Source organism: Hyperolius riggenbachi, chromosome 3, assembly GCF_040937935.1.
Source record: "Hyperolius riggenbachi isolate aHypRig1 chromosome 3, aHypRig1.pri, whole genome shotgun sequence".
NCBI classification, from domain to species: Eukaryota; Metazoa; Chordata; class Amphibia; order Anura; family Hyperoliidae; genus Hyperolius; species Hyperolius riggenbachi.
The window spans coordinates 300,318,350-300,342,862 of NC_090648.1; the positions used below are offsets into that span (position 1 = coordinate 300,318,350).

At 42.5% G+C, this 24,513-nt stretch overlaps 1 protein-coding gene across 1 annotated transcript in view; it reads right to left on the reverse strand.

The window, feature by feature from the left end:
- Positions 1 to 24,513, reverse strand: part of SCAF11 (SR-related CTD associated factor 11) — a 135,252-nt gene that overhangs the window by 57,651 nt on the left and 53,088 nt on the right. The window contains exons 7-8 of the mRNA XM_068276591.1: positions 11,934 to 11,968; positions 7,418 to 7,506 (exon numbers count right to left, since the gene is read on the reverse strand). Coding sequence (XP_068132692.1) covers positions 7,418 to 7,506; positions 11,934 to 11,968 — 124 coding nt within the window. The remainder of the gene's footprint in view (positions 1 to 7,417; positions 7,507 to 11,933; positions 11,969 to 24,513) is intronic.

A 24,513-nucleotide genomic window follows, 5' to 3' on the forward strand; every position in this document is an offset into this window, starting at 1 on the left:
TAAGAGGAGAGAGAGAGAGAGAGGCAGATAAAAAGCCGGCGGCTTGAATTGTTACATTGCCGCCGGCTTAATTGCAACAAATTAATACGTTTGGCCGCTGCGCTGCGGCCAGAAGATACATTAATATCAGAGTAAACAATCCATTTCTAACATTGGCCGCAGCGCAGCGGCCACTTCGCAAATTGGCCGGCCAGAACCCGAAGTGGCCGGCCAGAACTAGAAGTGGCCAAACTTCGGGTTCTGGCCGTAACATATATACAAAATAACATCTATGCTGCAAGTATAAAGCCTGATGTGTAGCCGTGTCACTAATAGAGATGGTCAATGAGATGGAAATAATTCTGCATTGATTCTGATTTATGCAAATGTATGTATGGGGTGCCCCAGGACTCCTCATAAAATCAAATTATTTGATATGTTGTTAAGATTTGGTTTGGGGACTACGAATTAAAGGGTACCTGAGACTGATGAAAAGAAAAGTTTTATACATACCTGGGGCTTCCTCCAGCCTCCTTCAGGCTAATCAGTCCCTCGCTGTCCACCTCCACCACCTGGATCTTCTGCTAGGAGTCCTGGTAATTCAGCCAGTCAGCGCAGTCCGGCCGCTTGCCGCTTCCACAGCCAGGAGCGTTCTGCACCTGCGCAACAGTGCTGCGCAGGTGTAGTACGCTCCCAGCGGCAGAGTGTGTGTGCATGCGCACTACGCCAGACTGGCTCAAGTACCTGGACTCATAGCAGAAGATCCAGGTGGCGGAGGAGGACAGCGAGGGACTGATTAGCCTGAAGGGGGCTGGAGGAAGCCCCAGGTATGTATAAAACTTTAATTTCATCTGTCTCAGGTTTACTTTTTTACACAGTAGTACTATACTCATACATATACTACATATACTATACATACATATGCACTCTCCAAAGAGCTGCAGGAAATCCACTGAGAATGTTGTGCACATTGAACACAGAGGTGTTGTCTATCACCCATAAACCTGGTTCAGATTGTGCATGAAGAATGTGTAATAGAGGAAGAATCTGCTTATTCCCCTGCAGAGTACCTGCACATCACTCTTACATGTACCCAGTTACATTGCCTAGGGCCTGAGATGTTCTTTGTTCCAGCCTGTACCTTTTACAAGTACTGTTACCAAGGACTAGTTTTAGTCTATGACTAAAGGGAATAAATATGACAGTCTCCATATCCTTCTCACTTCAGTTGTCTTTTAAAATTCCTAAGCGTTGGCAGTTAAGAGACGAATTTCATGTTGCATACTTTCAATCAACAAGATTGTAATATGCAAATTCAAGGAGTCTGAGTCGGAGGAATCCTAAACTGAGGAGTCAGAGTCGGTGGATTTTTGTACCGACTCCACAGCCCTGGGTGGAACTGTAGTGTTGTCCGGATCATGAACGAATCGTTCATTTGATATGTTTTTTTGTGAGTCGGATCATCCGGATCATCACAATGAAAGATTCAGTTCACAGTGGCTTGTCTGTCTGGAAGAAACAGGAACATACAGAATGTACAGTGCAGGGAAAGTCCTGTCCTGCTAGTCATCTCACCCAGTCGGCTTCCCTAGTAAAATGATTCAAATGATTCGGTTCAAAGATCCGGATTTTTTCAATGATCCAATTCAAATGATCCGAATACTTAAAAAGATCCGGACTTCCTATCACTAACCTGGGGCGGCTGCTTTGAGAGCTGCATAACGCAGCTCAATCTGACGTCCAACTTCAACACCACCATGCATTGCGTTAGGGGCACGTTATGCAACCATAACGTCCCCTAAAACGCAACGTCTTGGTGGGAAAGTAGCCTAAAGGGGATCAGTAGCAGTATATAAAAAACAAAAAAGGTAAAATTACACATTTTGTTTTTATATACCGCTATAGAACCCCTTTAAAAACATGCAAATAGCAATTCCTGCAAGGGCAAAAGTTTTGCCACCCTGGTAAGACAGTATTTGGTTATATTACTGATTGGATTGTGAGCCCCTCTCCGAGGGATCCGTTGTTTGAACAATAGCAAACAACTTTTTTGGTTTGTTTCAACAACAAAAGTGGTTTGATAATTGTGCATTTAACAGACTTTTGTTGAGCGTGTGTATGAGCCTAAAGCGACAAGACCATATACTCTGTAGAGCACTGCGGAATATGTTGCGCTATATAAAACACTAAATAGTAACTACTACTACTTTATTCAAATCTAGCTGTATGGATTTTGCTTTTGCACCATTCCTGTTGTGTCGGCCAAACCCAAATGTAGGTCCTCTGCAAACATGTTTAGCAATAGACAAGAGAAGGGGCATCCAAATCTTTGAACACCCAGTGCTGATGGATTGGTTCCAATATTTGAAACTGAATAAATGCTTTAACACTATTTCTTGCAGTACAAATGTATTACTTTTCACAAACACCATTTTGGCCTGCTGTGCCCAAACATCAGCATAGAACTGTAAATAGAGTGGAAAAAAAAGCAAAAGCTTCAGGCACTAATATACAATGAGTACCTTTAGGAACTTCTCAATCATCAAGTGAAAAAGGCATCTTACAGGAAACAAACTTTTAAAAATGAATGTATGTGAATGTATGTCTGCATACAATCAGTCACCTGCCTAATACTCTAGCGGTCCACCTACACAAAACCTACAAAGTTGTCCTGTGGCATCTGATACCAAGACATGAGCAGCCAAGTCTAAAAGTGAAAGATGGGGTGTCCATGGATCAGTTTTTCTCTCCCTGCCACAGAGGCTTGACTATACTGAGATCTGGGAAATTTAGGCCAAAGAGCTCAGAGAAAATGTGATTCACTGGAACAGGGAACTTTCTATTGCTCCACGATTCAGCTCTGATAACCACAAGCCCATTTTAGGCACTTTTGACAGTTCACAAGTGTCAACATGGGCACAGTGACTGGTCTACAGTTACTCAGCAATCTGCAGTGCATTGTGTGAACTGACATCTTTCGCATCAACTTCTTCAGCAATCTGTGCTACAGTAGCTCTTCTGCCAGGTGAAACCAATCAGGCCTGCCTTTATTCCCCATGCACATCAATATGCATTGGGCACGGCTAGATGTTGGTTCATCTTGGGTCTTCCCATGCATATTGGGAAAATACTACAAGACCTGGTGTTTAGGAGTTACTCTGACAGTTGTGTAGCAATCATAAGTTAGTCCTTTTTAAAGCTGCTCAGATCCGTACATTTGCCAACTTTTCTACTTTCAGCATCACCTTTAAAGGACAACTGAAGTGAAAAGAATATGGAGGCCGACATGTATTTCCTTTTAAACAATACCAGTTGCCTGGCTGTTCTGCTAATCTTTTGCCTCTAAAGCCCCATCTACACGATACGATTCTTTGTGCGATTCGATTACGATTCTATTTACGATCTGATTAAATCCGACATGTCCAATCGGAAAAGATTTGATTCAATTTGATTTGCCATTGTTTTACAATGGCAAATCTAATAGAATCGAATCCCAATCGGACATGTTAGATTTAATCAGATCGTAAATAGAATCGTAATCGAATCGCACAAAGAATCGTATTGCCATAGACCCTGAACAAACATGCAGCAGATCAGGTGTTTGACATTGTCAGATCTGACAGGATAAGTCGCATTCTTGTTTCTGGTGTTATTCAGCCACTACTGCAACCAAACAGATCAGCAAGGCTGCCAGGCAGCTGGTATTGTTTAAAGTTAAATATGGCAGCCTCCATATTATTCTCACTTCAGTTGTCCTAAAACAAACAAAAAAAAAAATCACTTGCTGCTCAGTATATCTTACACTTGACAAATCTTATTTGTGTCACCTTTTAGTGGTTTTAATGTGTTAATTGGTTGTAGGGTAAATGCCAATCAACTATTAGCTTATCAGCACTGGGAACATTTCAACGACACATGGTCTATACTTGCTGCAGAATATGCTTTATCTTGTTTTCTTTCTTTTTTTTTTTTTTTCCTGTCGAAACAGGAGCAAAAATGCTGCAGCCCATCACAGAGCAGCAAATTTCACCTATTTGTAAAGTACTCCATTTGCCTTTTTTGTTTTTCTTTATCGCTCAGCCTTGGGACATTTGTGAAATAGTATCCTTTCAGCAAGTACACTAGACCGAAAACTCACTGCACGCATAATGCTGATAAGTGAAATACTAGAGCAAAAAGGTCATCCTAAAAAGAGGTGTGAAAAGCACATACTGACTTGCTCATGGACTTCATAGTCCATTATTTTTGTAATGTCACTGGAATATAAATGGATGTATTATGTCCAAACTTGCCTTCAGAGGACTTCTAAACCATGCAATGGGACATTACCACAGTACTTCACTGAAAACAGACAATGCTTCTTCCTAATACAATTAGATATTGTATAGCAGCAATGTGATGAAATTGCTACGATCAGTTACCTACTTTTAATATTTATCAGTGTTTAGCTGGAGTTCTCAGAAAATCACAGATACACAACTCTGGGCACAATATACAGCGACAATAATGCAATGCATAAGCACTTTCATATGAGTTGCCTTTCACCAATTGGCTTAAAAACTACCAATTCAAAAAAACAAAAACAAAAAAACTCTTCTCTTATAAAAGGGTGACACTGCAGTTTTACACAACATACTGCCACGCAAAAACAAGTCATTGATGGGCATAACATACTTTGAAAAGGTTATCTTGCCATCAATACCCATACTATCTTCTTAGGGGTGGGGATGAAACCCCCCAAAAATGCTCTAATATAACATTTTGGATCAGAGGGAAATTTGGCTTGATTCATTATATATTTCTAGAATCAGCAAGCTGTTCATTTCTTTTTTGCATTTTACATTCATTATTTGATAACTAAATAACCTGAGAATGCTGACACCGTAATTTGGTATATTAACATTTACAGAGACATAAAAATAAATGTAATGACTTTACGAAATATATCTTGTCTGGCTAGGTTTTGTCTTAAACCACAAAACATACTTTTTCTTAGTATAAACTGGTATGCCTTATAAGTAGATCACTCCAGACAGGAGGCTGACCTATTTACACTTGCCTCCATTACCCTGGTCACCGTAAGAGTGGTGTGGTGACATCTAAGAGACAAGCAGGACAAGAGCACCCCTTCTGATATGGACACCACCTCCCCCTTTCAGAAATACAGTACATTCTGAGATTATGCAAGAGGATAACAGCTGTGATCCTGATATGGAATAGTAGATATGGAATATTTTATAAGTCGTTATGGCAAATACTATACCTGCATTTTATAGGTGAATGGATGCTTTCCATACACTACAGGACATCAGAATTATAATTACTAGGTAGAGGATGATATCTCCAGTTGGAGAAAGATCTAACCCTTCTGGAATTTTCTTTGACTGAATAAAGACAGAGGCGCAAGATGATTTTGATACATGTGCCATGGAGGATTTCTCCTCCATGCTAGGTTACCTACTAAACCAGGCCTGGGCAAACTTTAGGTGGCCGGGCCGCATGCCTGAAATTCCAACCCCCCTCCTTCCGCGAAAAGTTGCGAGTGGGCAGCAGGGGATTTTGAAACTCACCTCATTCACTGATGTCCCGCGTCATATCTCCATGGCAACAGGATGTCACACGATGTGATGTCAGGACATGCCAGCGCAGCCTGACACGCGACTCCCTGTTGCCATGGAGACGCATCGCAGGACATTGGTGAGTGAGGAGAGTGTCAAAATCCCCTGCTGCCCACTCAAAACTTCTCACAGAGGGGGAGAAAGGAGGGGAATCTGGTCGCCAGTCGGTGGGCCGGAGAGCAGAGCACTTAAGGTAGTATTTTTGTAGAACTCCTAAAGAACCTCAGGAGAGCAACCATCCAGTTCCTGTGAACAGATGTGGAGAACAGAGTGGGGATGCTTACTTTCCCACAGGCTCTAACAGTGGTTGAAAGTAATTGCAACCCACCTTTGTGAGTATAAATCGGTAGTACTTCTATCCCCAACTATTGACGATACTGCACCATTGGGCTCCTGGTCTCGCACCTAGAAAATCCTGGGTTGCTAACAAGCACAGGAACCATCGTCAAATACCTAAATACAGCAGGATAACTGTGCATGCTATGAGGACTGGATTTGCAGTTGAAATTCGGATTAGCCCCTACAGAGTGTAAACATCTGACAAGTGATCATCGTACAGTTGGAGGGGGAAGAACGCCAAATGTAAAGGTATTATAGTGTAGTTACTCAGCAGACCCCAAACTGGATGAATGAATTTTTTTTATTTTTTTTACTATGGTGGAATTAAAGAGGACCTGAACTCTTTCACAAGACAGAAGGAAAACTTAGAGAAATGCACCCTGTATGTATTTAGAGAGTTTAGTCTATCAAATCCCCCCTCATTTGAAAGCACAGGATGTTAACAATATGTCTGCTTCCATGAAAGCAGGAAGTAGAAACACCGGAGGTTTGTTTTAGGATTTGTATCAGCCGTAACAAAACGGTTTTTCTTTAAAGGTTATTATGCTGTTGTGTATCTTATATAGCAGAGAGCAAGTTCTGAGTTCAGGTTCGCCTTCAAAATTTGATAATTCGACTAAGCCCCCCTTTTACACTTAATCAGTTGCTCTCAGTTATAACTGAAAATCTGCTTTCTTTCAAAGAAATGTCCATGTTTTCCTATGGTTCAGTTCCCTCTATACGCGTTTTAACTGAAAGCTTTTTCACAATGCACTGCTATGGAAAAAATGCTTACCAACACGTAATAACGCACACAACGCGTTAAAGGTCCACTCCAGCAAAAAGAAAAAAAAAAAGTAGGCAGTTAAAATATGACAGAACCGACAGGGTTTTGGACTAGTCAATCTCCTCAGGTTTTTCTTTGTTTGCAAAAGCCATTCCTGAATGGCCGTTTAACCACCAAAACAGTAAAATACCAGAAAGCCTCACTACTCACTTGCACACTGTTTTTGCAGTTAGACTTAGCAACTGTCTTTCAGAAAATGTTTTTTTAAAACAAAAAAATCCTGAGAATACCCCAAAAGTAGAAGGACTAGTCCAAAACCCTGTCGGTTCTTCAACTGCCTTCTTTTTTCGCTGGAGTGGTAAAAGTGTAAAAGAGACTAAAGCAGAATTATACGGTCATGTCATCAGTACAAGTTCAAGAAACTGAAAAATGCAGAATTATTCTCCAATAATGGTAACAAACACGCACACTGCCCATTAGTAACAAATTAAACCTGGAAGATAAATATAACTAGTTGAATAAAAATATTGCACTTAACACCATTAGCAAGGTCACCCTTAGAATTCTGGTTTACACGTTAAATTGCTCATAACTTAATTTCCTTGTACACTCACTGTTATGTTAAAGTGCAAACCACAACTACAATTTCTAAAATGAATGGGTATTTATATAAAATAAACACTTTACGTCTCAAAAGGGTGCATAGTATGCTTACCTGTTAAGCGGAGTCATCTCTGACTGTACAAGGATATCATCACCACTGCCACCAAGAAAGCAAAGGTTCTCCCATCCCGGATTTCTCAACTAAAATTATAATATACCATATATTAGTATAAAGCCAACAATTAGGCAAAGTTGTAGTATACATCATTTTCTGGAGCATTAGGTGAGATCTGCTCAACCTCTGCTGTGGGGCCAATGCAGAAACCTAGGTGACTCAAACCCATATAAACTATAGGGACCCATATACTGGTCGATTTCAGCCATCGATCAATGGCCAATTAGACCGCTCTGATCGAATCAGCTAGAAATCGATGCAGATGAAAGAAGGATGATCAGTCAATTTCGATCAATCAGTCCAGTTAGAAAATGTAGGTTGATTGGCTGCTGGCAGCAAAGAGAGTTGCATTAGATCAAATGGTGTAATAATGCATTTCAATCAATTTTCAATGTATTTCATTCTGAAATCTATTGGAAATGTGTTCCTAGTGTGTGGCACACATCCGAGAGATTGATTCCTTTCAGATTTGACCTGACAAGCATGTGACAGGAATCTGATGGTCAAATCTGCAGCAAATCTATAAGGGTATAGTAACCTTTAGCCAAAAAAGTGGATGGGTTCTGCACAATGCCCGTAGCAGGAATATAGCCTTTGAGTAAATGTAGAAGCCAAGCAACCAGTGGTTAACATGTTTCGGATGCACAATGGTCCTTAAAGAGAACCTGTACTGAGTAAAATTATTTAAAATAAACACATGAGGTAACTTCAAATGAACATTACATAATTACCTTGCCATCAGTTTCTCTCAGAAGCTCACCATTTTCTTCTTACAGTGATCCCTTCCAGTTCTGACAACATTTTGTCAGAACTAAAACATATCAGTTGCTGTCAGTTTTATATCAGTTGCTGTCAGTTACAGCTGAGAGGAGAACTGATGTGTCCATGTTTCCCTATGGCTCAAGTGGGCGATGTTACAGTTTAACTGTGTGCTGACCAGAAAGCTGTTATGGAGTAATGGCCATTTTCAAAATGGAGGACGGAGAATTCCATAGATCACAGCGGACAAACAGGACATATTAGAGGAGAAAGAGATTGAGGAGTAGACTACACAGCAGGCAAGAATGACTTGTGTATGCTTATTTTGACTATTAATTTTCAGTACAGGTTTTCTTTAATCATAGTGCATGTGCTACAATTACGTACCATTGTGCAGCCAAAACACGTTAGCCACTGGTACCTTTGCTTCTACTTTTAGCCGAGCCTCAGCAGGGTCCCCTAAATCTGCTGATTCCTGGTGAGAAAGCCGTACAACTTCCTGCAGAATAGCCCTGTTTGGGTAAACTAAGTCTAGTCTTCCTAGTAGTAAGGCACCTTAGCACCACTTTTATACAGTGAAAGACATTAGCTCTGGAAGAGGTAGTGTTTAGTTATAGAAAAAAATAAAGGGCTGTCTTCTACATGGGCCTTTAAAGATCATCCCACGCCGCACCAAAATAAAAAAAAGCCTTCAATTTGACAGTATTGTTAGTTTTTCACTTTCAGTCACTGAACTTTAAAAAGACACTGAAGCCTCCAAAAAACAATCTTTTTATTTAATAAATGTGTTTAACACAATAGCCCTAACTAAACCACCGCATTCCCGCTGCTATAAACTATCTAAATCCGCCCCAACTCTCCCTCCCTCTCCCCTGCAAAATCCACGACTTTCTTGGTCGTGGATTTTGCTGCCCTAAGCGCTTCCGTGTGAGGCCGAGCTATGGGCTGCAGCCCTGCCTCATACGCGTCTGTCAGCCCGGATCGCCGCCTCTCCCCCGCCCCTCTCAGTGAAGGAAGACAGAGGGCCGGGGGAGAGGCGGCGATCCAGGCTGACAGAAGCGTGAGGCAGGGCTGCAGCCCATAGACCTGCCTCACACGGAAGCGCTGCCCGGATTGGCCCCCGGGGAGTTTGGGGGGATTAAAGGTGGCCACACACGTTACAATAAAATGATCTTATTTTACAGCAATTGATAAAAACTATCGTATCTCCCGGTGGAAAAAAAAAATAAAAAAAATTGAAAGGTTTTTTTCATTCGACTGAAAAATCCAATTGGATTTTCCAATTGGATCTTCAATCTATGAAAGCAGATTGTAAACTTTTTACAGAGTTACAGAGAAACAATTTCATCCTTCTCAGCACAGAGCTAGATGGCAAACCAACTGCTAGTGCAGAAGCTGAGGTCCTACTGCCATTGATTATATAGAGGGCTGAGGGATAAACACATAATTCAGCATTTCCCACTAAAGGACTGTCATGGTGTTTTTAGCACAGCAGGAAAAGAACAGAAAAATGAATTCACTGGTTATGAACCATGTACTTTAATCAGTTTATTAGACAATGTTATTTTAGCCATTTTGCTGGCTACTGTTAATACATTGTTTCTGCGACTTACCGTATATTTATTAATAAGAACACCGGTAACAAACCGTTGAGCCTCTTTTGTTGGAATATGCAAAAACTTGTAGGTTTATGCGAAAAGACCACAAAATGGCACTGGGCATTTTGTTGATGTGCTTGTTCAGTTTTATGGTCCATTACGTTGAAGGGAAGGTTCAGGCACGACCTAAAAAAAAAAACAAAAAATACAAATCCTCTTACCTGGGGCTTCCTCCAGCCCGTGGCAGCCAGGACGTGCCCTCGCCGTGGCCCCGCAGGCTCCCGGTCTTCTTCGGTGGCCGACCCGACCTGGCCAGGCCGACTGCCAGGTCGGGCTTCTTCTGCTCTCCAAAATGCACCTCACGGGGGTGCGCTGACGTCATCGGACGTCCCCGGGCTGTACTGCTCAGGCGCATAACTACTGCGACTGCGCAGTACAGCCCGGAGGACGTCCGATGACGTCAGCGTGCCCCCGTGAGGCGCATTTTGGAGCGCAGACGAAGCCCGACCTGGCAGCCGGTCTGGCCAGGTCGGGTACCGGAGAAGACCGGAAGCCTGCGGGGCCACGGCGAGGGCACGTCCTGGCTGCCACGGGCTGGAGGAAGCCCCAGGTAAGAGGATTTGTATTTTTATTTTTTTAGGTCGTGCCTGAACCTTCCCTTTAATCTGCTCTATAGTAGTATTTCAATCCCTTATTTTACCTTAAGTATAAGGATTTCGGTTGAGTTCTTTCTATTGCAACCTCCCTGTTATTCATACCTAAAACCTTTCCTACAAAATTGCTAAGCCTTACCTGTGGGAAGATCATAAAAAAGTCACATCTGCTTACATTTTTAATGTAAACAATAGTACATTTTCATTAATAAGCAACTAACAACAAGGAACCAACCAGCCGGGCATTTCCAAAATCTTTATTGCAAAAAAAGTACAGATGTGCAATATACAAAATGTTGCAAATTCCTAATTAATGGAAATTTACTATTGTATTCATTAACAGGATAAAACCCTATATTAACAAAACAAAAAAATCGAATATGAAATGACTTATTTAGCTTCCCTATCCTGATGGTTGTAGTGTTCACTGCCAGATTTATATAGATTTCTGCTGGTTTCCATCTTTATGGTTTCATGTGATGCCGAATGTGACATCACTTCTGCACTTTCCCTATTCTTCCAACTCAGCTCAGTGTTTATGTTCCTTCCCTACTGCCACAGCAAACATCACCTAGACAACAGGCCTACTTCATTGTGTAAACTCTTCTTTGGGAAACTCTTCAAAAAGGAGTGTGGGCGTGTGGTGTGTAGGCAGTGTGCGTGTACGAGACGTGCGTGTAGGCAGTGTGCGTGTACGAGGCGTGCGTGTACGAGGCGTGCGTGTACGAGGCGTGCGTGTACGAGGCGTGCGTGTACGAGGCGTGCGTGTACGCGGCGTGCGTGTACGCGGCGTGCGTGTACGCGGCGTGCGTGTACGCGGCGTGCGTGTACGCGGCGTGCGTGTACGTGCGTGTAGGCGGCGTGCGTGCAGGCGGCGTGCGTGTAGGCGGCGTGCGTGTAGGCGGCGTGCGTGTAGGCGGCGTGCGTGTAGGCAGTGTAGCTTTCTGTTATTTGCATGCTGATATAAGCTTGCTACTGTAGCCATTTACAAAAAGAAAATAAAACACACCTTCTCATAATTCTGCTGACACTGTTCAGTTCCTGCAGTTAGGAACCCAGACCAGAAGAAGACAAATACAGAGATATAATAGAAGAATCCTTTCTTATATTTTTGGAAGCTCTATTTTTTTAGCAATTTTTTTAATTAGTGGATGTTACAACCACCTTTAAAACCAGAATTATATAGAAGGGAAGTAAATAGAAGTCAGGATATGCACCCTGAACAAACGTACTGGTCTCTCTCACACAACATACAATGGTTCTATCATTTGCTTGGCAAGCTCTCTTCAGGTTGGCTTTAGTTTTGAAACAGAGGTTCTTGTTTTGAAGTGCAAACAATTATAGAGAGTTCATTTATTTTGAGCTAGATAAAATAAAACGAAAGCAGCCAAAGTAATTTACTTTCCCAATTAGTGGTTTACCAACTTAAAGTAAATACCATACCTCCAGTTCATATTTATCTTCAGTGTTTTTGCATCCTAAAGCATAATAAAAAAAGAAAAAAAAAAAGGGCACAAAAATTAGAATTTGTCAACATCAGCATACTTAAAATTATAATCGTCAAGACCTTATTTGGTAAAGGCCCCAAAGACTGATGGATGACACAGAGTATGTTGGATGAAACCAAGGCAACCAGCATTCAGCTAGCAGTATATACTGTAAATTCTATTTAAGCACTTCCCTGTATAGCTCAACATTCTTCAGTACTCTTTCATAGAGTATTAATGCGGACCCTCCAAAGTGTATGTTCCTAGCTCAAAGCAAGGTGTTGCTCCCAACATCCAGTTGGTCCTATAGTCCATTGATTTACTGTAGGTGGTGCACACGAAACTGAATGATTGAATGGGACTGGCAGCAACTACAGCGGGTTGCAAAAGTATTCGGCCCCCTTGAAGTTTTCCACATTTTGTCACATTACTGCCACAAACATGCATCAATTTTATTAGACTTCAACGTGAAAGACCAATACAAAGTGGTGTACACAGGGGAAGTGGAACGAAAACCGTACAGGATTCCAAACATTTTTTACAAATCAATAACTGCAAAGTGGGGTGTGCGTAATTATTCGGCCCCCTGAGTCAATACTTTGTAGAACCACCTTTTGTTGCAATTACAGCTGCCAGTCTTTTAGGGTATGTCTCTACCAGCTTTGCACATCTAGAGACTCAAATCCTTGCCCATTCTTTGCAAAATAGCTCCAGCTCAGTCAGATTAGATGGACAGCGTTTGTGAACAGCAGTTTTCAGATCTTGCCACAGATTCTCGATTGGATTTAGATCTGGACTTTGACTGGGCAATTCTAACACATAGATATGGTTTGTTTTAAATCATTCCATTGTTGCCCTGGCTTTATGTTTAGGCTCATTGTCCTGCTGGAAGGTGAACCTCTGCCCCAGTCTCAAGTCTTTTGCAGACTCCAAGAGGTTTTCTTCTAAATTTGCCCTGTATTTGGCTCCATCCATCTTCCCTTCAACTCTGACCAGCTTCCCTGTCCCTGCTGAAGAGATGCATCCCCCGAGCATGATGCTTCCACCACATTTGACAGTGGGGAATAGTGTGTTCAGAGTGATGTGCAGTGTTAGTTTTCCGCCACACATGGCGTTTTGTATTTTGGCCAAAAAGTTCAATTTTGGTCTCATCTGACCAGAGTACCTTCTTCCACATGGTTGCTGTGTCCCCCACATGGCTTGTGGCAAACTGCAAACAGGACTTCTTATGCTTTCTGTTAACAATGCCTTTCTTCTTGCCACTCTTCCATAAAGGCCAACTTTGTACAGTGCATGACTAATAGTTGTCCTATGGACAGAGTCTCCCACCTGAGCTGTAGATCGCTGCAGCTCGTCCAGAGTCACCATAGGCCTCTTGACTGCATTTCTGATCAGCGCTCTCCTTGTTTGGCCTGTAAGTTTAGGTGGATGGCCTTGTCTTGGTTGGTTTACAGTTGTGCCATACTCCTTCCATTTCTGAATGATTGCTTGAACAGCAGTGCTCCGTGGGATGTTCAAGGCTTTGGAAATCTTTTTGTAGCCCAAGCCTGCTTTAAATTTTTCAATAACTTGATCCCGGACCTGTCTTGTGTGTTCTGGACTTCACAGTGTTGTTGCTCCCAATATTCTCTAAGGGCTCATTTCCACTATCGCGAATTCGCATGCGTTTTTCGCATGCAAATTCGCATAGCAATACAAGTGAATGGGACTGTTTCCACTTGTCAGGATTCCTGTGCGTTTTTCTGTGCAGAAAAAATTCGGATGGCAGAGCCATCAGAATTCGCATACCGCATACCGCTATGCGAATCGCATACAATGCATTTAATAGGAAATTCGCATGCGGTTTGGGTATGCGAATTTTCATGCGAATTTTCATGCGAATTCGCATAGAAACAATGGAAAAAGCACACCAGCACTGCCATGGTTAAATTCGCATACATCGTCATCCATGCGAATTCGCATGCGACTTCGCATGAAAATTCGCATACACCCGCATGCGAAATTCGCATCCGCATGCGAATTTTTACCGCGGCGATTCGCACCGCACAAGTGGAAATGCAGCCTCAGGCCTGGTGCACACCAAAACCCGCTAGCAGATCCGCAAAATGCTAGCAGATTTTGAAACGCTTTTTCTTATTTTTCTGTAGTGTTTCTCCTAGCGGTTTTGTGAAGCGTTTTTGGTGTAGTAGCTACAGTAAAGCGGTCACTGAACAGCTACTGTAACAAAAACGCCTGCAAAACCACTCTGAAGTGCCGTTTTTCAGAGCGGTTTGCGTTATTCCTATACTTAACATTGGAGGCAGAACCGCCTCTGCAATCCAAAATCTGCAGCAGCCCGGGAGTATGCGTTTCTGCAAAACGCCTCCTGCTCTGGTGTGCACCACCCCATTGAAATACATTACACTAGCGTTTCCACATCCACAATTGGATCTGAAAACGCGACCGAAACGCTCTGGTGTGCACTAGGAATTAGACAACCTCTGAGGCCCTCACAGAGCAGCTGTATTTGTACTGACAGATTACACACAGGTGCACTCTAGTTAGTCATTAGCACTCATGAGGGAATGTCTATAGGCAACTGACTGCACTCAGATCAAAGGGGGCCGAATAATTATGCACACACCACTTTGCAGTTAATTTGTAAAAAATGTTTGGAATCATGTATGATTTTGGTTCCACTTCTCATGTGTACACCACTTTGTGTTGGTCTTTCATGTGGAATTCCAATAAAATTGATTCAGGTTTGTGGCAGTAATATGACAAAATGTGGAAAACTTCAAGGGGGCCGAATACTTTTGCAACCCACTGTAGGCTGTAGCAGTGCAGTCCTATCACCAAACTTAATCAGAGGAATCTGAGAGGAAGCCACACACTCCAATACTTTACAAGGGAAGTGGCTGAAAGCATATACAGGGCAGATTATTTTGTTATTAAGGTTGTAATGTCACAGTATAAAGTCAAAATTACTGATTTAAAGTGCTGCCCTGCAGAATAGTAGACATCAGATCATTGGTAACCCAGCTGCAGTGAAGACAGCCAGGTGAATGGTGCACAGTGGTGAGGTGTTTACTTCAGATGCAGGAAGTGATTAATAAAGTCACTTACTGTATACACACTGTCCCTGTGCACTGTTCCCCTGGCTGTCACCGCTGATCTGAGGTCTGAAGTATGTCGTAGGGCAGCACAGCGAGGAGTGAGCAAGGGGGAGCTGAACTTTGTGGAAGCAGGACGGGATCAGGACAAGAGGTAGGCGGGCAATAAAGTGGCAGGCCAACCCGGAGTATACCACCTGGCCAACAGCAAAGTATCACCAGTGGTACGTGTACCACATGTTGAAAATCCCTGTCCTAGAGTAACTGATCCATTACAGAGAAAAATCAAGGGCATGGCTCCTTTAAGACACTATTATTGATGTGGGTATACAGACAGCAAGTGTCTTAAAGTGGATCCGAGATGAACTTTTACTCATTGCATAATTGTGTTCCTTTCTTATTGTTTATAGGGCATTCCTCAAGCCAAATACTTGTGTTTTTGTTTTAATACTTTAATTCCCTATAAACTAAACAAGCCTTGCTCACAGCTTTTCAGAGAGCCTTGGCATTTTCAGACCGAAGCAAGGGCTCATGGGAGCTCAGTCTGGGCAGGAGGAGGGGGAGGTATTACTAGCCAGAGATTTCAGAGGCAGAGGGGAGGATTAGGTTTTTTCCACAGGCTGAGTGCTGAAGATGCAGATAAGCTTGCCTGTGTGTAATGTTTACAAACAACATGGCTGCTGTCATTGTATCACGGGAAGAAATAATCATATTCTATTGAAGCTGTTTGCAGCTAGATTTGCTGTGTAAACCTTAGATAAGATATATAGACAAGTTAGTCCTACATGTGCATCATATATCTTTATTGGTACAAAATACTAAAAGTGGGAAGGCACCTGATCACACTAATAAAAACCATTAAAACTTCTGGCTGAGCAGGAGTGAGCACTACTACACAAAACAATTGTATATTCCACCAGCCATCTCAGGGTTATTGCTTACAGCGATCGCCCAGCATAAGCCTATGCAATTCGCATCCGCCACCCATTGAGATCTGGCCGTGTGTGGACCCACCACCGACGCACACCAAGGCCTTCAAAAAAGCAGCTGCAACCGCATCCAACAAAAACCGGAGCACTAGGGACTTTTTTCTTGCTGCCAATACGTAGATCCTTTTGAACTTCCTCTCTGTCAAAATTGCTCTCATACAGTATGCCTTAGTCTCTAGTTGGTACCAATCAATACTTTTGGATCACAATATATACTGAATATGTGCTGAATTGTTTGCATCACCTTTTTACTTTTTTCCTTCCGGGATTTCAATACATGTATCACATTTCATTGAGCAAGGTGACTGTTGCAGATCCCATTCATAAGTGTACTCACGGCTTCCGCCTTCAGCGTAACCAGCGGCTATGGCGGCGTGTATGTGACTCTGTGGATCCGCCGTCTCAGCGTTCTTCGGTGGTGCTCCAGCTATTGTAGTAGCGAGCTCCACTCTGTATCATCCGGATTCCGGCTCAAGTGTGGATCCACTGCTCTTCAGATCTCCCGCCGCCTTGGCGTCTTCAGTGCGGCCGATGCAGGGTCACGTGAGCGCTCACTCCTGCTCCTCCCTTCCTGCTGACGCGTTTCGCCCCTCCCACCGGGGCTTTCTCAAAGCAGCTGAAGATTAGTGGGAAGATAGGCTGTTTTATTCGCTCTGGGAGATGGGTTGGGCTCAAGATACTTCCGCCTTCTCATGCATATTCATTACTTCTCCGTGTAATCTCCGTAATTACTCATTTTCACCATCTATCATTTTCTGCCAATTTCCTCCCTCTGACACAACTTGCAGAGGGTTAGGGGGTCTGCATTTCATATAGGAGATTTTTGCCTACAACAGCAACATAAACTCTCTATCCACACGGATCTCCGCATTCTTAGAGGAAGTAGGCTAAATTTAAGTCTGAGTTTAATCCACCGGGGGTCAGTGTGCCCAGTCTGTAGATCCATGTAGTTTCAATTTTCTGTAACTCTTTCTCTATATCACCTCCTCTGTTAGAGATCCTTTGTTTGATGATCCCTTTGAACTTCAATCCCTTTGGTTGGCCATTATGGAAATCCTGGAAGTGCTGTCCCAAGGGACTGTCTTTATCTGCTTCTTCAATGTTTGTTAAATGTTCCCCAATCCTTTGTCCCAATTTTCTTTTCGTCTTTCCTATATACAATAACCCACACGGGCATTAAATTGAGTAAACAACTCTTTCAGTGGTACAGGTTATTAGATCTCTTATTTCGTATATTTTATTATTTTTTGCATTTCTAAAAACCTTTGTTCTTTCTGCATATTTACACATTCTACAATTCCCACAACTGAACATCCCTTTGCTCCTAGGATAATCCTGTAACCATGTCCCTTTCTTTATACTATTATACTCTGACCTAACCAATTCACCTTTTAGATTTTGGGCTCTCCTTGCTGTCATAAATGGTCTCTCACCTACATATCTTTTTAATTTTTTCATCAAGCATCAAGATGTGCCAATGTTTCTGTAACAGTTCTCGCAGACCCTTCCAATGGGAGCCATAAGTTGTTACCAATCTAAGTGGTTCATTTGCTTTCTTGCCATTGTCTCCTCCTTTCATCTTTATCTTTTTCAAGATCTCCTCTCTTGATTTTGTTCTAATTCTTTGTTTTTCCCGTTCCAGCAAACTGTTTGGGTACCCTCTTTTTAATAGTCTCCTTTGGAGTTTATCTGCCTCCACCTCGAAGTCACCATCCGTCGCACAATTTCTTCTAAGTCTATGAAACTGTCCCCCCGGGATTGCCTGTTTCTGAGACGGCAGATGGTGGCTCGCGAAGTGGAGCAGAGTATTGCCTGCCGTAGGCTTCCTATAGGTTGTAGTTTTTAGGGTACCTTCTTCCTTCCTGATCATCAGATCCAGAAAGGAAATTTCTTTCCTGTCACAAGTGTAAGTAAAACTCAAGTTTCTTTCATTTTGACCCAGAGAATCAACAAACTTCTCCAGGGTTTCTCTCGTGCCTCGCCAGACCAGGACCACGTCATCTATGTACCTCAACCAGAGCCGCACATGCTCCTGGAAGAGGCACATAGGGTACACATCCTGCCGCTCCCACAGCCCCAAGTGGAGGCATGCGTAGGCCGGGGCGCAGGATGCCCCCATTGACGTGCCCCTGGCCTGGCGGTAAAAGCGTCCATCAAAGGTGAAGCAATTAAAGTTCAAGAGGAATTCCAAAGCTTCCACAATAAACTGGTTGTGAAGTGAAGATTCCGGGTAGTGCTCTCTTAGGTAAAAGGCTACGGCTGCCAAACCAACATCGTGGGGTATAGATGTATATAGCCCTTCAACATCTATACTAACGAGTAAATCATCCTCGCTCACTTTAAATCCATCAAGGGCTAACAGTACCTCACCCGTGTCCTTTAGGGCTCGTTTCCACTATCGCGAATCTGCATGCGTCCAACGCATGCAGATCCGCACATGTAATACAAGTGGATGGGCCTGTTTCCACTGTAGCGTTGTTGAGGTGCGTTTTTTTTCAGCGTGAAAAAAACGCACAAAAGAGCCAACGATTTCGCCTGCGTCGGGAATCCGTGCGAATCGCCGCTAATGTATTTAATAGTAAAAACGCATGCATTTGTTACATGCGTTTTTACCCGCGATTTCGCACCTTTTTCAATTTTATTTAGCCCTGGCAGTGTCATGGTTAATTTCGCATGGCACCCTGCCATGCGAAATCGCATGCGAAATCGCGGGTAAAAACGCATGTGGAAACGCATCCGCATGCGTTTTTACAAGCGTCGGAATGCAGCCGAAATCGCGTCGCAACAGTTGAAACAAGCCCTTACATATGATGGTAGCTCCTCCACCATCTTTTTTAGTTTGCTATCCAAAAACTTTCCTAAATTTTCCATCGGTCCCCCTATACCCGACACAATCGGTCGGCCTGGGGGACATTCAAGATTTTTGTGTATCTTCGGAATTATATTAAAAAAAAAAAAAAAAAAAAAAAAAAATCGGTATACGGAAATAATTGACTTCGCAGAACGCAGCCTCCTCCCTATTCAGCACTCCCGCCATTTTTCCCTCTTTAATGATTCCATTAATTTTTTGTTTTATCATCATAAAAGGATTTTCATCAAGCTTTTGGTATGTGTTCCCGTCCCCCAGTAGCCTCAAGCATTCGCTCTCGTAGTACTGGGCCGACAGGATCACCACATTTCCTCCCTTGTCACTGCCTCTTATCACGATATCCTTCCTCTGTTTTAATCTCTCCAATGCTTCTCTTTCACCATTAGTTAAATTGTCCCTATTCTTGTTAGGTACCCATCTGATTGTATGTAAATCACGTTGTACCAAATCTCTAAATGTTTTTAGTTTGTGATTCAAGGGTGGCATATATTTAGATTTTTTCCTAGTTCCTGTGGGATTTGGGTTTAGGATCTCTGGACCTTCTTCATTCCCCTCTTCCCCCTCGGCTTCATCTTTTAGGGATTCCAGGTCCCTCAATAATGCTCTATCTTCTAGATTTAAATGTACTGTGGAGGAAAAGGGCCCACTTTCTGAGCAACCTGCTCCTTTATTATCTCCATACGTGAGTTTAAGTGCAACACGTCTCAGAAAAAAACACAAATCACGATACACTGTGAACTCATCTCCCCCACATACAGGAGCAAACGAGAGACCCTTCCCCAAAAGGGATAAGCTGTCCTGATCCAATGAAATTTCTGCTAAATTGATTACATTGCTCCCCATCTCCTCTATTTCTGTGTCTTGGCTGCTTGTGCTCTGGTTTTCCTTTCTATTTCCTTGACTTTCTCCTTTGGATTCTTCCTGTCTTTCTGAGTTTTTAATATACCCTTGCTCTTTATTTCTTCCTCTGTTCTTATTGCCTCTTCCTCTTCTTCTATTTCCTCTCCCTCGTCTTCTAGGTCCTGTTCTAAAAAAGAGACTCCTTTGTCACCTTCTTCTTCATGTTTATCCTCCAATTGCTTCTGTCTAAAAGTCCTACTTCTTGATCTACTCCTGGGTCTTCCTCTTTTACATTCATAAAATTCCCCCTCATTCCAGGATTTTATATCTTCCTGGAATTTTTGTTGTTTTTCTTTTTTAATTTTTACTTGATTTTTTTCTATTTCTATTTTTAACTGTTTGTTTAATTTCTCAAACTTTCCATGTGTTTGAAAACCATCTAGTTTTATTTTACTTTTCTCTAATTCCACCCTTAGTTCTTCGAATTGGATTTTTTTCTCCTCCACTATCATACTCATTATAGAGATGCCTCTCTCTATACTTTTCTCCTTCCAAATTTTCATAAATCTAGGATTTTGTAAATGCCCTGCTGGGATAATCCTTTCTCTTAACCCCCATCCTAGATTTATGAAAATTTGGAAGGAGAAAAGTATAGAGAGAGGCATCTCTATAATGAGTATGATAGTGGAGGAGAAAAAAATCCAATTCGAAGAACTAAGGGTGGAATTAGAGAAAAGTAAAATAAAACTAGATGGTTTTCAAACACATGGAAAGTTTGAGAAATTAAACAAACAGTTAAAAATAGAAATAGAAAAAAATCAAGTAAAAATTAAAAAAGAACAACAAAAATTCCAGGAAGATATAAAATCCTGGAATGAGGGGGAATTTTATGAATGTAAAAGAGGAAGACCCAGGAGTAGATCAAGAAGTAGGACTTTTAGACAGAAGCAATTGGAGGATAAACATGAAGAAGAAGGTGACAAAGGAGTCTCTTTTTTAGAACAGGACCTAGAAGACGAGGGAGAGGAAATAGAAGAAGAGGAAGAGGCAATAAGAACAGAGGAAGAAATAAAGAGCAAGGGTATATTAAAAACTCAGAAAGACAGGAAGAATCCAAAGGAGAAAGTCAAGGAAATAGAAAGGAAAACCAGAGCACAAGCAGCCAAGACACAGAAATAGAGGAGATGGGGAGCAATGTAATCAATTTAGCAGAAATTTCATTGGATCAGGACAGCTTATCCCTTTTGGGGAAGGGTCTCTCGTTTGCTCCTGTATGTGGGGGAGATGAGTTCACAGTGTATCGTGATTTGTGTTTTTTTCTGAGACGTGTTGCACTTAAACTCACGTATGGAGATAATAAAGGAGCAGGTTGCTCAGAAAGTGGGCCCTTTTCCTCCACAGTACATTTAAATCTAGAGGATAGAGCATTATTGAGGGACCTGGAATCCCTAAAAGATGAAGCCGAGGGGGGAGAGGGGAATGAAGAAGGTCCAGAGATCCTAAACCCAAATCCCACAGGAACTAGGAAAAAAATCTAAATATATGCCACCCTTGAATCACAAACTAAAAACATTTAGAGATTTGGTACAACGTGATTTACATACAATCAGATGGGTACCTAACAAGAATAGGGACAATTTAACTAATGGTGAAAGAGAAGCATTGGAGAGATTAAAACAGAGGAAGGATATCGTGATAAGAGGCAGTGACAAGGGAGGAAATGTGGTTATCCTGTCGGCCCAGTACTACGAGAGCGAATGCTTGAGGCTACTGGGGGACGGGAACACATACCAAAAGCTTGATGAAAATCCTTTTATGATGATAAAACAAAAAATTAATGGAATCATTAAAGAGGGAAAAATGGCGGGAGTGCTGAATAGGGAGGAGGCTGCGTTCTGCGAAGTCAATTATTTCCGTATACCGATTTTTTTTTTATATAATTCCGAAGATACACAAAAATCTTGAATGTCCCCCAGGCCGACCGATTGTGTCGGGTATAGGGGGACCGATGGAAAATTTCGGAAAGTTTTTGGATAGCAAACTAAAAAAGATGGTGGAGGAGCTACCATCATATGTAAGGGCTTGTTTCAACTGTTGCGACGCGATTTCGGCTGCATTCCGACGCTTGTAAAAACGCATGCGGATGCGTTTCCACATGCGTTTTTACCCGCGATTTCGCATGCGATTTCGCATGGCAGGGTGCCATGCGAAATTAACCATGACACTGCCAGGGCTAAATAAAATTGAAAAAGGTGCGAAATCGCGGGTAAAAACGCATGTAACAAACGCATGCGTTTTTACTATTAAATACATTAGCGGCGATTCGCACGGATTCCCGACGCAGGCGAAATCGTTGGCTCTTTTGTGCGTTTTTTTCACGCTGAAAAAAAACGCACCTCAACAACGCTACAGTGGAAACAGGCCCATCCACTTGTATTACATGTGCGGATCTGCATGCGTTGGACGCATGCAGATTCGCGATAGTGGAAACGAGCCCTAAAGGACACGGGTGAGGTACTGTTAGCCCTTGATGGATTTAAAGTGAGCGAGGATGATTTACTCGTTAGTATAGATGTTGAAGGGCTATATACATCTATACCCCACGATGTTGGTTTGGCAGCCGTAGCCTTTTACCTAAGAGAGCACTACCCGGAATCTTCACTTCACAACCAGTTTATTGTGGAAGCTTTGGAATTCCTCTTGAACTTTAATTGCTTCACCTTTGATGGACGCTTTTACCGCCAGGCCAGGGGCACGTCAATGGGGGCATCCTGCGCCCCGGCCTACGCATGCCTCCACTTGGGGCTGTGGGAGCGGCAGGATGTGTACCCTATGTGCCTCTTCCAGGAGCATGTGCGGCTCTGGTTGAGGTACATAGATGACGTGGTCCTGGTCTGGCGAGGCACGAGAGAAACCCTGGAGAAGTTTGTTGATTCTCTGGGTCAAAATGAAAGAAACTTGAGTTTTACTTACACTTGTGACAGGAAAGAAATTTCCTTTCTGGATCTGATGATCAGGAAGGAAGAAGGTACCCTAAAAACTACAACCTATAGGAAGCCTACGGCAGGCAATACTCTGCTCCACTTTGCGAGCCACCATCTGCCGTCTCAGAAACAGGCAATCCCGGGGGGACAGTTTCATAGACTTAGAAGAAATTGTGCGACGGATGGTGACTTCGAGGTGGAGGCAGATAAACTCCAAAGGAGACTATTAAAAAGAGGGTACCCAAACAGTTTGCTGGAACGGGAAAAACAAAGAATTAGAACAAAATCAAGAGAGGAGATCTTGAAAAAGATAAAGATGAAAGGAGGAGACAATGGCAAGAAAGCAAATGAACCACTTAGATTGGTAACAACTTATGGCTCCCATTGGAAGGGTCTGCGAGAACTGTTACAGAAACATTGGCACATCTTGATGCTTGATGAAAAAATTAAAAAGATATGTAGGTGAGAGACCATTTATGACAGCAAGGAGAGCCCAAAATCTAAAAGGTGAATTGGTTAGGTCAGAGTATAATAGTATAAAGAAAGGGACATGGTTACAGGATTATCCTAGGAGCAAAGGGATGTTCAGTTGTGGGAATTGTAGAATGTGTAAATATGCAGAAAGAACAAAGGTTTTTAGAAATGCAAAAAATAATAAAATATACGAAATAAGAGATCTAATAACCTGTACCACTGAAAGAGTTGTTTACTCAATTGAATGCCTGTGTGGGTTATTGTATATAGGAAAGACGAAAAGAAAATTGGGACAAAGGATTGGGGAACATTTAACAAACATTGAAGAAGCAGATAAAGACAGTCCCTTGGGACAGCACTTCCAGGATTTCCATAATGGCCAACCAAAGGGATTGAAGTTCAAAGGGATCATCAAACAAAGGATCTCTAACAGAGGAGGTGATATAGAGAAAGAGTTACAGAAAATTGAAACTACATGGATCTACAGACTGGGCACACTGACCCCCGGTGGATTAAACTCAGACTTAAATTTAGCCTACTTCCTCTAAGAATGCGGAGATCCGTGTGGATAGAGAGTTTATGTTGCTGTTGTAGGCAAAAATCTCCTATATGAAATGCAGACCCCCTAACCCTCTGCAAGTTGTGTCAGAGGGAGGAAATTGGCAGAAAATGATAGATGGTGAAAATGAGTAATTACGGAGATTACACGGAGAAGTAATGAATATGCATGAGAAGGCGGAAGTATCTTGAGCCTAACCCATCTCCCAGAGCGAATAAAACAGCCTATCTTCCCACTAATCTTCAGCTGCTTTGAGAAAGCCCCGGTGGGAGGGGCGAAACGCGTCAGCAGGAAGGGAGGAGCAGGAGTGAGCGCTCACGTGACCCTGCATCGGCCGCACTGAAGACGCCAAGGCGGCGGGAGATCTGAAGAGCAGTGGATCCACACTTGAGCCGGAATCCGGATGATACAGAGTGGAGCTCGCTACTACAATAGCTGGAGCACCACCGAAGAACGCTGAGACGGCGGATCCACAGAGTCACATACACGCCGCCATAGCCGCTGGTTACGCTGAAGGCGGAAGCCGTGAGTACACTTATGAATGGGATCTGCAACAGTCACCTTGCTCAATGAAATGTGATACATGTATTGAAATCCCGGAAGGAAAAAAGTAAAAAGGTGATGCAAACAATTCAGCACATATTCAGTATATATTGTGATCCAAAAGTATTGATTGGTACCAACTAGAGACTAAGGCATACTGTATGAGAGCAATTTTGACAGAGAGGA